Raw genomic sequence first — 13,731 nt, 5'->3', positions numbered from 1 at the left:
ACCTCTGTCATTTTCCTTTGTTCTTGTAACACTTTGTAAAGCACCCATAATCACCAAGTCTTATGTCTCATACTTGATTTCCAAAGAGTCACTGGATAAATATCACCAGATCCAGCAGGACCTTAGCCCAAAGAATTTAGGATGGGGAAAAAAGGCGTATTCAATATTTCCCTTCATTCACCAGGGCACAGACTTGCAATGTAGGGAGGTGTTAATACAACCTTACAAAACGTTGGTTAGGTTACAGCATTGTGTCATGTTACGGTTACCATCTTTCCCGAAGTTTTTTGCTTCTACTTATAATGCACATTTTTTTGCAAAAGAAGATATTAAATGAAATAAGCAACTCACCAAAATACAAACCAAAGATAATGCCTGACGCCAGGAAGCCACCAACTATTTGTGACAACGAGTAAAGAGGAAACTTTATCCAGGGTTCACGGGCAAGTAGGCACATGGCGAAGGTCACAGCGGGATTCAGGTGAGCTCCTAAATGGGCAGCAAAAGCACCACAGCAAATAAATGAATATTTTGTACTGCATGCCAAAACTGCACTGTGTTAAATTACCAATGAACCCAATAAAAAGATTAATCTCAGATTGTTTTGGTTTTCTATTTTTAGATTTTTCATATGTGGCTCCTCGTACAATATTTCACTCCACAGTAGCAGAGGCTGCGTATTTCCTCAGAGGCCCATGTAGCGTAGCAGAAAATCCAGAGAAGTTCTGGTGACAGAACAAGAAAATCCCCAAGGAAATCCCTGTCATTGAGATGTTAACGCAGGAAATCTTTCCGTAACGTGGGCAGACTGGGGAAGCTGGAGTGCTCCTCTTCTGAGCAGGGAAGATTAAGAGGTCACTAAGAATCCTGAAGATAATGAACAGCAAAATGGAGCAGCACACTGGTGTAGCAGCTACAGCACAAGCGAACAGCAATTCCGGTTCAATTTCCGCCGCTGTCTGCGAAGAGTTTGTACGTTCTCCCCATGACTGTGTGAGTTTCCTCCAGGTGCTCTGCTCTGTACATTCCAAAGACATACAGGTGAGGGTTAGTAAGTTGTGGCTATGCTATGTTGGTGCCCCCCAGCACGTACTTGGACTGTGTTGGTCATTGACACAAATGAATCCTTTCTCAGTGTTTTGCTGTTTTGATGCACATGTGACAAATAAAGTTAAATCTTTAATCTTAGGAAACTGCTTCCACTGGCAAAAAGACCAATGAGTCTGTAGAGTTAGGTGAGCTGGAAAATGATCTAGGTGTGAGGAGAGAAGAAGTGCTGCACTACCCTACAAGCTGCTGTAATCTGTTGGCCAAAAGTATAGCGGAAGGACTGTCAAGCATAACAAGGGTACGAATGGAGAGAGAGAATATTGCACACCTAAAGGAAGTGAACTGGCAATGGGACTAATAAGACAGCAACCTCAAAGAGAGGACACAGCCACTATGAGCCATGTGGCTTTTTTGCATATTTGAACCTGGCCTGAAAGCTGGCATGTACCACTAAAAGCATTGTGTGGCTCTTGTCAAAGACCTATTGCAACAAATTTTGTACTGTGGAACTTCAAGAGAAAAGTACATCATCTAGTCCAGGGCTGGAGGGTCATTGGTGGTGGAGCGCTTGAGGTCAGGACGTGGGTAGTAATGACAAGCACCCCAATGGAGATGGTAATTCACAGCATTAGGGCCCTGTGGGGGGGGAGTCTGGATGGGTGAGTGGATGCTGGAGACTGATTCATGACTTCAAGGAGGAGTGCAAGGCAAAGTTGGAAGCAAGGGGTAAAAGGGGCAGGGACTGAGGAGAGCAAGTAGGTCAAGGAGTTAAAGAATCAAAGCTTACCTACCCAGCTAGATATCAACATGTTTCAGGAGGCCCTCTCAAGACAGCACTACTGCAAGGGTATCAGCCTTCTAAAATATATTCCACAACCTGGGGACTCACTTTCATGAGAACATGGGTGCTCTACAACTCATGTTCTCAATATTTATTATTATTATTATTATAACTATTAGTTCAGGTTTTTTCTTTTTTGTGTTTGCACAATTTGTTGTCTTTTGCACATTGTTTGTTTGTCCATCTTTGTTTTGTGCAATTTTTCATTTATTCTATTGTGTTTCTTAATGTCCGCAAGAAAATGAATCTCAGGGGAGTATATGGTGGCGTATACAGTATGTACTTTGATGATAAATTTACTTTGAACTTTGAAATAAAAATGCACCTCAGAAGAAAGTGATCGAACTTAGCAAGCAACAACATCATCCCACACAAGACTGACATGGAAATTGCGTTGTAATGGTACATGTGACCTGATCAAAATTCTAGGTTGGGACAGATGTGGTTAACCCAAAAATAGCTGTAATCACATACCACTTGGAGAATTAGCAATATTCAGATGCTTAGACAGAAAAACAACAGTCCTGCAATGGAACTTATTTTCCAAAACAATTTGACAATTTTGTGCACTGAAAGATTAAGATTAAAGATTAGCTTTAGTTGTCACATGTACATCAAAACACACAGTAAAATGTGTCATTTGAATCAGTGACCAACAAAGTCTGAAGATTGTGCTGAGAGCCAGCCTGCAAGTGTCGCCATGCTTCTGGTGCGAACATAGCACGTCCACAATTTACCAACCCTATCATGTCCTTGGACTGCGGAAGGAAATCGAAGCACCTTGAGGAGACCCATGTAGTCACGGAGAGAACACACTGTACAAACTTCTTACAGACAGTGGCGGGTATTGAACCACCAAATGCTGATCGCTGGCTGGGGCTGTACAGCATTCCACCCCCCCCCCCCACCCCCCGCCATTTCAATTTCTTTTCTTTCTTCCCTTCCTTCCCTGTAACCTACTCAGTTTGGATGTCTGAGTGAGCAGTACCCTTCCTTCACACACTTGGACACTTGTTTGAACACTGCACAAAATATATTTGCTGATTAAAACAGTATACTTGTATCAAGAAATCAAATAGGGTTTGACAACACCTTGACGGAACAGTGCCCTAACACCACACACAAAGTTGCTGGTGAACGCAGCAGGCCAGGCAGCATATATAGGAAGAGGTACAGTCGACGTTTCAAACCGAGACCCTTCATCAGGACTAACTGAAAGAAGAGTTAGTAAGAGATTTGAAAGTGGGAGGGGGAGGGAGAGATCCAAAATGATAGGAGAAGACAGGAAGGGGAGGGATGGAGCCAAGAGCTGGACAGTTGATTGGCAAAAAGAGCTGGAGAAGGGAGACGATCATGGGACAGGAGGCCCAGGGAGAAAGAAAGGGGGAGGGGAGCGCCAGAGGAAGATGGAGTGCAGGCAAGGAGTGATTGTGAGAGGGACAGAGAGATAAAAAAGAGAGAGAGAGAAAAAAGGGGATAAAGAAAGAAAGAAAGAAAGATAAATATGGGATGGGGTAAGAAGAGGAGGAGGGGCATTAACGGAAGTTAGAGAAATCAATGTTCATGCCATCAGGTTGGGGGCTACCCAGACGGAATATAAGGTGTTGTTCCTCCAACCTGAGTGTGGCTTCATCTTTACAGTAGAGGAGGCCGTGGATAGACATATCAGAATGGCAATGGGACATGGAATTAAAATGTGTGGCCACTAGGAGATCCTGCTTTCTCTGGTGGACAGAGCGTAGGTGTTCAGCGAAACGGTCTCCCAGTCTGCATCGAGTCTCGCCAATATATAGAAGGCCACACCGGGAGCACCGGACTCAGTATATCACCCCAGCCGACTCACAGGTGAAGTGTCACCTCACCTGAAAGGACTGTCTGGGGCCCTGAATGGTGGTGAGGGAGGAAGTGTAAGGGCATGTATAGCACTTGTTCTGCTTACAAGGATGTCTACACCACACACCTGTTGTTAAATTCTAATTTCTTGTACCTTTCAAAAACTTTGCCCACAAATTTCTGAGTAATTAGTTGCAACTCCGTTTTTTTTAAATTTGTCTTATTCATTTTATTTAAAGATACCACAGGCCCTTCCTGCCCAATGAGCCACAATGCCCAGCAACCCAGCTATTTAACCCTAGCCAAATCACAGGACAGTGTATAATGAACAATTAACCTACTAACCAGTACGTCTTTGAAATTTGGGAGGAAACAGGAGCACCATGAGGAAGCTCACAGGGTCAAAGAGAGAACATACAACCTCCTTGCAGGCAGTGTCGGAATTGAACTTTGAACTCTGATCCCAAACTGTAATAACATCACGCATCCGGCGCGACCTATGCTTCTTTTTGCGAGGCTGAGTTGCTAGCTCGATACCCAACCCAGCATAGACGGTAAGCGTGCAAGGAGCCAGCAGGATTCAAATTTGGGACCACTTGCCTCAAAGTCCAGTTCGGAAGCCATCATACCACCGGCTGGCTAAATGCTACCATGGCACTCTATAATATAGTTTATATTATAGTTTACAATTATCCACTTATTACTATTTATCCAGTTTGCAACTATCTTATGGATATTTCAAAGTTCAAATTAAATTTATTTTCAAAGTACATAGAGTATACCACTGTATACTACCTTGAGGTTAATTTTCTTGCAGGCATTTACAGGAAAATAAGGAAATACAACAGGATACTGAATATTGACTCTGAAGAAAGTTGCACACATACTGACACGGGTCAGCACTCAATCATCACACAAAGGAAAAAGACAGAAAGGCATTCAAGTAGCTTTTCCTCCCATCATGTCTTTAGGGATACTATAAATTTAACAACTGAAATAATTCCTACACAGCTACTAAATTGTTATGATTTCATACCTGGGGTTACAAATTTCTCTTATAATTTGTTCAAAAATTTGACTCAACATTTGCTTCCTCATATCCAATCCTTTTTTTCATTCTCAGAGGAAGTGCTTTTCAGGCCATAAGATATAGGAGCAGAATTAGGCCATTTGGCCCATCGAGTTGCTTCTCCATTCAATCAGGGCTGATCTATTATCCCTCTCAACCTCATTCTCCTGACTTCTCCTTGTGACTTTTGATGCCCTGACTAACCAAGAACCTACTAAATTCTGCTTTAAATACACAACAGTCTCCACAGCCATGCATGGCAATGAATTCCACAAATTCACCAACCTCAGGTTTAACAAAATTCCTTCTCATTTCTGTTCTGAACTGGATGTCTCTCTATTCTGAGGCTATCCTCTCTGGTCCTAGATGCCCCAATTATAAGAAACATCCTCTCCAAATGCATTCTGTTTAGGCCTTTCATATTCAATAGGTTTTAGTGAGATCTCCCCTCATTCTTCTAAATTCCAGTGAGTGCAGGCCCAGAACTATCAAATTCTCCTCATACTTAAACCCTTTCATTTCTGGAAACATTCTTGTGAACCTCCTCTGGACCCTCTCCAATACCAGCACATCTTTTCTCAGATAAGGGGCCCAAAACAGCTCACAGTACCAAGTGCAGTCTGACCAATGCCTTATAAAGCCTCAGCATTACATCCTTTTATCCACCTTCCTACTTTTTACTGTCTCTTCCTCCAACCATTCTAATTCATTGTGAAATGATGCAACCCACTGTGCCTGTGGCCACCCTGAGAGAGAGAAGGGCTGTGTGTGTGTGTGTGTGTGTGTGTGTGTGTGTGTGCGCATGTGTGTTTGTATGTGTGTATGTGGGGGGGGGGACAGAGAGACAGACAGACAGACAGAGACAGAAAGAAGGTGAGATTAAATATATGTAGACATACCTGACACTTGGCCAGCTATGAGCACACCCAGCATCACCGAAAAACCGAAGGCAAAATTAACCGTCAAAAACTGTCCGTGTGTACCCCTGCTGAGGGTAACTTGTGCTAAAGCTCCACAACCAAATAGCTGTCAGGAGAAGAAATGGAAAGTATAATGCATCGTCTATTTGTCATTAATATTTGTTGTTTCTCTTTACATTCTTCTGACTTGCTTTCATAATGAGGAACAGTCTGAGTTATGGGGCTCTTTTTATTACCAGGATGTGGCCAATGGAGTACAGTACACACGATGTAGTATATTGAGGAAGGTTCTACTCCATATTTATGCAAGAACATTCTTAATGTACATACATATGGAGGGTTTTGAAGTCAGCAGCAAAGACAGAGCCAAAACCCTTATTCAGCTTCAGTTCAAAGTTGCTGGTGAACGCAGCAGGCCAGGCAGCATCTGTAGGAAGAGGTGCAGTTGACGTTTCAGGCCAAGACCCTTCGTCACCAGCAACTTTGATGTGTGTTGCTTGAATTTCCAGCATCTGCAGAATTCCTGTTGTTCAGCTTCAGTTGTTCTCTGTCAGTTGAGATGTATATGTGCTTATTTGCCTGCAATAGGCCCGTATCCTTCTAAACCTTTCCAATCCATGTAAACACATACCACCAAGCTTAAGAACTTCTTTCACGCTGACACAAGACCATTGAACAGTTTACTCATACAATAAGATGTACTCTTGACCTCACAATCTACCTTGTTGTGCCATTTTCTACCTGCACTGCTCTTGCTCTATAACAGTATCACTTTATTCTGCATTCTCTTACTGTCTTACATTGAATCTGATTCTGGTTTGACCTCAGTGTACTGTTGTAATAAATTGGTGTGTAAGAATGGTACACAGGTTTTTCACAGTGACAATAATAAACCAATTTATCAGCTTATCAATAATTTACCAGGACATGGACTCTGTCAAGGAGGAGGCAGAGGAGTCTGAAGACACACTCTAACATTTTAAGAACAGCTTCTTCCCCTCCACAACCAGATTTCTGAATGGACAATAAACCTATCTACACTACCTCAGTAATTTTTTGCCCTCATTTTGCACTATTATCAAATTATTTTTAATATATATTTCCTATTGCAATTTATAATTTGCTTATTATGTATTGCACTGTACAAAACAACAAATTTCATTATGTATGTCGATGATATTAAACCTCATTCTGATTCTGATTCTGAAGCAGAGATTTCAATGCTTTAAATTTCACATTTAAAATGGATGAAGTTCATCTAGTGACATTCCGGTCACCTTGAGCACGTAAGATCCAATTTAAAAACTGAGGAACACCTCCTTCTCTTTACTCTGGGCATGTTGCAGTCTCCCAGGCTCAATCTTGATTTCTTGAGTTTTAGTTAAGTCACTCATTCTCTCCATCTGTATGAGTACAAACCATCTCTGCTTGTGACTGCTCTGGGTCAGTTTCTCTTGTCCTGTTTATATAGTCAGACTTGGGCCTCAGTATTGCCATTACATTACATAGACCAAGGGCATAATGTGCTGTAACTACTACTTTAACTTCCCCCATTAATCTATTTAATCTCCCGCTTACCCTATGAATGATTGGCTTAGAAAAATATCTGGAACGCAGTGGACAGAATTCTGTCATTTGTGTTATATTTATCCTACCAGGTGGTTTTAATGGGCTTAACTAGTTGTTCAGTCATAAACAATCCCTGAAGTTTTGCCCGTCTGCCCAGTGGATGTCAATATCTATGAAGTCGATCCTGTGCCCAGCAAATTGATGCAATTACAAAGTGCTGGCGTGTGGCCAAGTGGTTAAGGCGTCGGTCTAGTGATCTGAAGGTCGCTAGTTCGAGCCTCAGCTGAGGCAACGTGTTGTGTCCTTGAGCAAGGCACTTAACCACACGTTGCTCTGCGACGATACTGGTGCCAAGCTGTATGGGTCCTAGTGCCCTTCCCTTGGACAACATCGGTGTCGTGGAGAGGGGAGACTTGCAGCATGGGCAACTGCCGGTCTTCCATACAACCTTGCCCAGGCCTCAGTCAACATCGAAAATCGATGGACAGCCGAAGAAGAAGCAATTACAAAGAAGGCATGACAGCAGCTATGTTTCATTAGGAATTTGAGGAGATTTGGCATGTCACTAAAGACTCTAGCAAATTTCTACAGAAGTACCATGGAGAGCATTCTAACTGGTTGGATCACCATTTGGTATGGAGGGACCACCACAGAGGATCAGAAAAAGCTGCAGAAAGTTACAAACTCAGCCACTCCCCAGCATCGAAGACATCTTCAAACAGCGATGCTCCAGAAGTGCAACAACCATCAATAAGAACCCCATCACCTCTCTTTTCTCAATACTACCATCAAGGAGGAGGTACAGGAGCCTGAAGACATACACTGAACATTTTCAGAAAAGCTTCTACAGATTTTTGAATGGACATCAACACTACTGTTTCTCTCTCTGCTTTTGCACTACTTACTTGAGGATAAATATATCTTGTTATAATCTTTTTTTTTGTTAAGTATTACACTATACTACTGCCACAAAACACATTTCTTGACATTTAACTCTGATATTAAACTTGATTCTGATACTGATTCTATTAATACAATACACCGAGGAACGACAGTTACTTAATTCAAGATATTTTTCAGCACTGGAAATAACCTTTAAGTCCCTTTCCAAGAGGGAAAAAAAAGATGAGTTATTCAAGCAACTGGATTGCCACCTGGGGCAGTTCATAAAAATAACTGAAATAATTTATATATTTTATGTCCTAGGATAAACAAGTCAAATTTATATAATGTTTGTAATAGAGTGAAAACCATCTCTAAATACTTCACAGAGACGAAAGAATAAAACTGCTTGCTCAAAGAATGAGAGATAAGTTCAAATCCTGTGCTTAAGAGATTGGTTTTAAAGAGAATGAAGAGTGATTGATTGAGAGCAAGAATATTAAGTGTTAGACCTGTGCAAGAGCAAAGTCATGGAAGGAGCTGCACTGGAAGAAATGGGTAAAGAGATGAGAACACAGGCGATTCTGCACTTGTTGGAATTCCAGAGTAACACACACAAAATGTTGGAGTAACTTAACAGGTCAGACAGCATCCATGAAGAGGAATAGACAGACTGTATTTCAGAAAGAGAACCTTCATCGGGACTAGAAAGAAAGGAGGAAGAAGCTTTCTGACTCACCTTCCCCCTTGTCTTTTCAGTTCTGATGAAGGGTCTTGGCTTAAACCATCGACTATTTATTCCTCTCCATAGATGCTGCCAGACCTGCCGAGTTCCTTCAGCAACACTTTCAGTACGCTGAATGAACTTAGCAGGTTAGGCAGCATCAGTCAGAAACGATGAGTCGACGTTTCGGGCCGGAACCCTTTGTCAGGACTGAAGAATGAAAGATGGGGAAGGATTTGAAGAATGCTTGTCGCGTCAGTTGATAGACCAGTAATTTGAAAGACAAAGGGGTGGGGGAGGGGAGGCATTGACGTCATAGCCCTGAAAACAATGGGTAGTAGAAGAAGGAGGCGGAACCATGAGGGAGCTGGGGGAGGGGGTAGAGTGAAATAGGGATAGGGGAAGGGAGGGGGAGGGAATTACCGGAAGTTGGAGAATTCTAAGTTCATTTCAAGGGGCTGGAGACTACCTAGACGGTATATGAGGTGTTGCTCCTCCAACCTGAGTTCCTTTGGCATTTTGGGTGGGTTACTGAAGAGAACTGAGAGCTATGGCTTTGTAAAGGCTTGAGGTTGATCAAGGATGTGGCTTTACTTTGCCAGTCATCTAGACAATCCAGCCAACTCCTTCCAATGGTGTGCATTTGGCTATTTCCACAACAGCACCAGAGCGGACATTCCAGCATTAATGAGACTGTTTGAGACAGTGCTTTTGCTGAACCAGCATATTTCAAAGGCAGAAGTGCCTGAGCAGGGTCACTAAACAGGACAGAAAAAGAGGCCCGGCTTTCTGTGCTCTTCTGCTTTCACGTCAGATTCCTCCATGGATGCACAGTATTTTTCAGGATGCATAGGGTCCTGTGTGCTTAGACAGGCTCTGTGAAGTTCAAATCTCTTCAGAAGACTGCCAGCTGCCTTCCTAAGAAGTTTCCTCATGGAGAAAATAAGGAAAGCAAACAAGCAAAGTGCCTTGTCTCAATTGCAATGGTTTCAGCAAAGAGATCAAAACTAATGGCATGGGTTATTGTGAATGACACCACATTGCCAACTACAGAGGGAGCTTTGTCACAACACAGCTGTTTCATTGTGTGTGTGTTACCTCTGTTGTTTCAATTTTGCCTTCAGACTAGCCAGCATCTTATTTTGATTCCACTCTTCACCTAAAAGATCACTCGTACAGATAGAACCATCCCACCAGCACCACTAATACCAATCCCTCCCCAACCCTTAGTCTTCACTACGTACGGGCATCATTTACTATTCATGAATGGACATTACACTGGGTCATATCAGCTTGTGGTTTTCTGTGGGGTTTTATTGCTGGTCATCACACCCTGCTGGAAGTAGGAAATCTGGGAATGATACCTACAGAGTTTGAGAAGAAACTCCTCTCAGACCATGTGCAGGCATATGGGATTAGTTTGGATTAGTTTCATTGTAGCATAGACCAAGGTTCTACTCTGTGCTGTACTGTTGCATGTTCTAAATGAGCAGAGTGGCAGCCATTTTATGTGAATGCATGAACATGCATCCATTTGTCCTCTTTCATCAGTCACTGAGGCTATCCTGGCATTATTTTTATGTAAAGCCCTAAGGAAGTCCACTGTAAATTTCAAGGTTCTTGGCAGCAATAACTCTAACATTAATAGCGAATGAGAGGTTTATAAGATGATAAGAGGCATAGGTTGAGTGGAGAGCCTGCACCTTTTTCCCAGGGTGGAAATGGCTAATACAAGAGGACATACTTTTAAGGTGATTGGAGGAACGTGTAGGAGGGATGTCAGGGGTAGGTTTTTTATCCACAGAGAGTGGTGAGCGCATGGAATGCACCACCGGGGTAAGCTCAACATCATAAGGCCAGAAGGCACAGGAGCAGAATTAGGCCACTCGGTCCATCAAGTTTGCTCTGCCATTTCATCATGCCTGATTTATTATCATTCTGGGCATCACCGGGTCTGTACTGCACTGTGCTGTTCTCTGCTCATGATCTAATATTGCCCCGTTCAGTGGAACTGTTGCATTTCTTTGCTATTGTTCAGTGATGCTGTCAGTTCTGACTCGCTGTAAAATCTATTGCAACTTATCTGACACGGCTTCTGTCAACAGATCAGCCACTCAGCCACTGTGTGTCGGGGGTATCATGATTCAATAACCCAGCGCTATAGCGTATCTGCAGTTTGAAGACCAGTGAGCTTGGAACCACATTACCAAAACCCACTTCATTACCCTATAGATGTACCAATCAGCCAGGCAAAATTAACTTTCCCCATGTTGTAAAAAAAAACTACTATTATTATATTTTATTATAGCTATATAGTGCTGAATGTGCCCTTCTGGCCCTTTCAGCAATGTCACTCTGCGATCCCCCAATCTAATCAGACCCTAATCACGGGACAATTTACAATGACCAATCAACCGAGTGTCTTGTACAACTTTGGGCTGTGGAAGGTAAGCGGAACACCTGGAGGAGACCCACACAGTCTCGGGGAAAATGTACAAACTCCTTACAGGCAAAATTGAACTTGGGTCACCTGTACTGTAAAGCATTGTGCTAACCACTGCACTATCATGCCAACCTATTGATTCACATCCGGGGAGAACTGTACATTGGGAGATATTCAATGATACGGTACATGGAGACACATTGCCAACAATCCCTTTCCCCTCTCATTTGCTACCTAACCCGCTGAGTTCCTTCAGGAGACTCTTTATTGCTTTTGATGAATATATATGTGAGTCTTAATGAGGAGTCTGGGCCCAAAATGTTGATTGCTTACTCATTTCCATAGATGCTGCCCAACCTGCTGAGTTCCTCCAGCATTTTGTGTGTGTTGCACTGGACTCCCAGCATCTGCAGAATCTCCTGTGTTTTTGATGAATATATGGTGGTTTGTTCGAATAAACTCTTCCAGAAACTAGGATAAGTAATCTAATAATAAATAGAATAAGAATCCAAACCACATGAATCCTGAGATTTCCACCATTTATTCAAATATCCCAAAATTTAGACAAAGTATTCATACATGTACCAATATTTGTAAAATTAGCTGTAGCCAAAACAATGTTATTTGTACTGCTAGAGAATATTAGTTTATATTGTACATTTGCTAATTTTTTCATTATTTACACCTTATTTATCTGCAAAAATAATGCATAGTTTTAAAATCTGAAGGCGCCTGGTACTTATTAATAATCCTTTGACATATTTTAACAAAATATGTTTCAGATCTGATTGATTAAGATGGAATATAATCACAGGAAAACACTAATTCTAGTTATCAATTAAGTTTACAATCTAATGAAGAATTTCTAAAAAAATTCAATGAAGCAATACATCTATTTGATTTCTTTCAAAAACAGCTGAAATGAAAAGTCGCAGAAGAATCAACAGTCAGAAAAATGCAACTGAAAGTCTATCTTCCCTTCACCAGCTCATTTGCATTCTCCCGTTGAGTTCCATACAATACCTAAAGTACCAAAATGCCAGAATTTGCTTTTTTAGTATGTTAAACTCTTCTGTTTTAGCTAAAAGTTTAACACAAATTATTCCTCTCTCCAAATGTTCAGATTACCAGAGATATGAATACCAGAGTATGAATACTAGAGATCAAACTTTCAGACACTTTGTTTTAAGAAGTAATTCTAATCCTAAATAAGTAAAATGAAAGAGCACAAAATGCTTATAAAACTTTCAAAAAACACTCATTTTGCAATATTTCACTGATCACAAAGAAATGTTTGTTTTTCAAGTTAGAAGTGTCAAGGGAATTTGTAGGAACAATTTCCAGCAACTTTTTTTATATAAATTTCAATTTCTTTTTGCAACGCTTTTTAATTTCCACATTCTAATTTTTACTTGGTGACAAACAACATCAAATACTACCTTGCAAAAGAGTTACCACAATAATTAAAGTGCTTGACACTGGTACTAAATGAGAACAGAAAGGAAAAAAACTTACCACAAGAATTAACGTCCCTAAACATTCTGCAAGACATTGTCTTCCCAACAGATTCTGTATTTTGAATGTATTTTCAAGTTTTTTAATCACTGCCTTCTGTTTTCCCATTTTGAATGGAAGATTTAAGGTTTCAGTGGACTGATCTTGGTGCAAACCCTGAAGCAGTGCAATTGGAAACTACCGGATCTCAGCTCTGGCTTTTAAGTACTTTGGAGTCCTGTGGACACCCTCAGGCAGAACCAGATAAACACAGTCTTAAAGCAAGGGAGTTTGGAATTTATAGAACAAAACCAAATTCAATAGCGTATCACTGGATTCCTTCACTGAGCATTGAGTTCATAATATACAGTATGCATGCAATCATATCTTAACAGACCAATGTGGCATATGCTAATCTTCAGAGTAATTTTTGTCTATTGACTGAAACTGCAGTTTCAATGGAACAAGCTGTTATTCAAATATCCAGATGTACCTCATGGCTGCACCATAAATTCTGATTATACGTGGGCTAATTTACAAGCTATCACTTACACCAAAACCCATAAAAAATAAGTATTGCTTAAGAAAATTATCTTGGAAGAAATTAGATTTTTTAAAGATTTGCTTTATTTGTCACATGTACATCGAAACTGACTCTGAAATGCGTCATTTCTGTCAACGACCAAAACAGGCCGAGGATGTGCTGGAGACAGCCCACAAGGCTGCCATGCTTCCAGCACCAGCATAGTTTGCCCACAGAATCATGGCCTGTTCGTTCCACTCCCATCAGGCAATTGGTGAGAAGCACTACACCAGGACCACCAGACTCAAAAACAGCTACTTTCCAAAAGCAATAAAGCTGATTAACACTTCCACAGACTTACTCAACCCTCCATACCCCGAACC

At 41.4% G+C, this 13,731-nt stretch overlaps 1 protein-coding gene across 2 annotated transcripts in view; it reads right to left on the bottom strand.

Moving 5' to 3' along the window:
* LOC140194928 (aquaporin-3-like) overlaps window positions 1-13,007 on the bottom strand; it is a 32,818-nt gene extending 19,811 nt beyond the window's left edge. The window contains exons 1-3 of one of the 2 annotated variants that reach the window (XM_072252340.1): window positions 12,847-13,007; window positions 5,693-5,819; window positions 352-489 (exon numbers count right to left, since the gene is read on the bottom strand). In XM_072252340.1, the coding sequence (XP_072108441.1) occupies window positions 352-489; window positions 5,693-5,819; window positions 12,847-12,954 (373 nt within the window). In that variant the 5' untranslated portion in view covers window positions 12,955-13,007. The remainder of the gene's footprint in view (window positions 1-351; window positions 490-5,692; window positions 5,820-12,846) is intronic. The other variant, XM_072252341.1, reaches the window with a different exon arrangement.
* Between the last annotated feature and the right edge of the window lie 724 nt (window positions 13,008-13,731).

The sequence above is a fragment of the Mobula birostris genome, chromosome 3, assembly GCF_030028105.1.
Source record: "Mobula birostris isolate sMobBir1 chromosome 3, sMobBir1.hap1, whole genome shotgun sequence".
Classification (NCBI taxonomy): Eukaryota; Metazoa; Chordata; class Chondrichthyes; order Myliobatiformes; family Myliobatidae; genus Mobula; species Mobula birostris.
The sequence above is the reverse complement of the archived record's forward strand: the minus strand, read 5'-3'. Positions and strand labels throughout refer to the sequence as shown.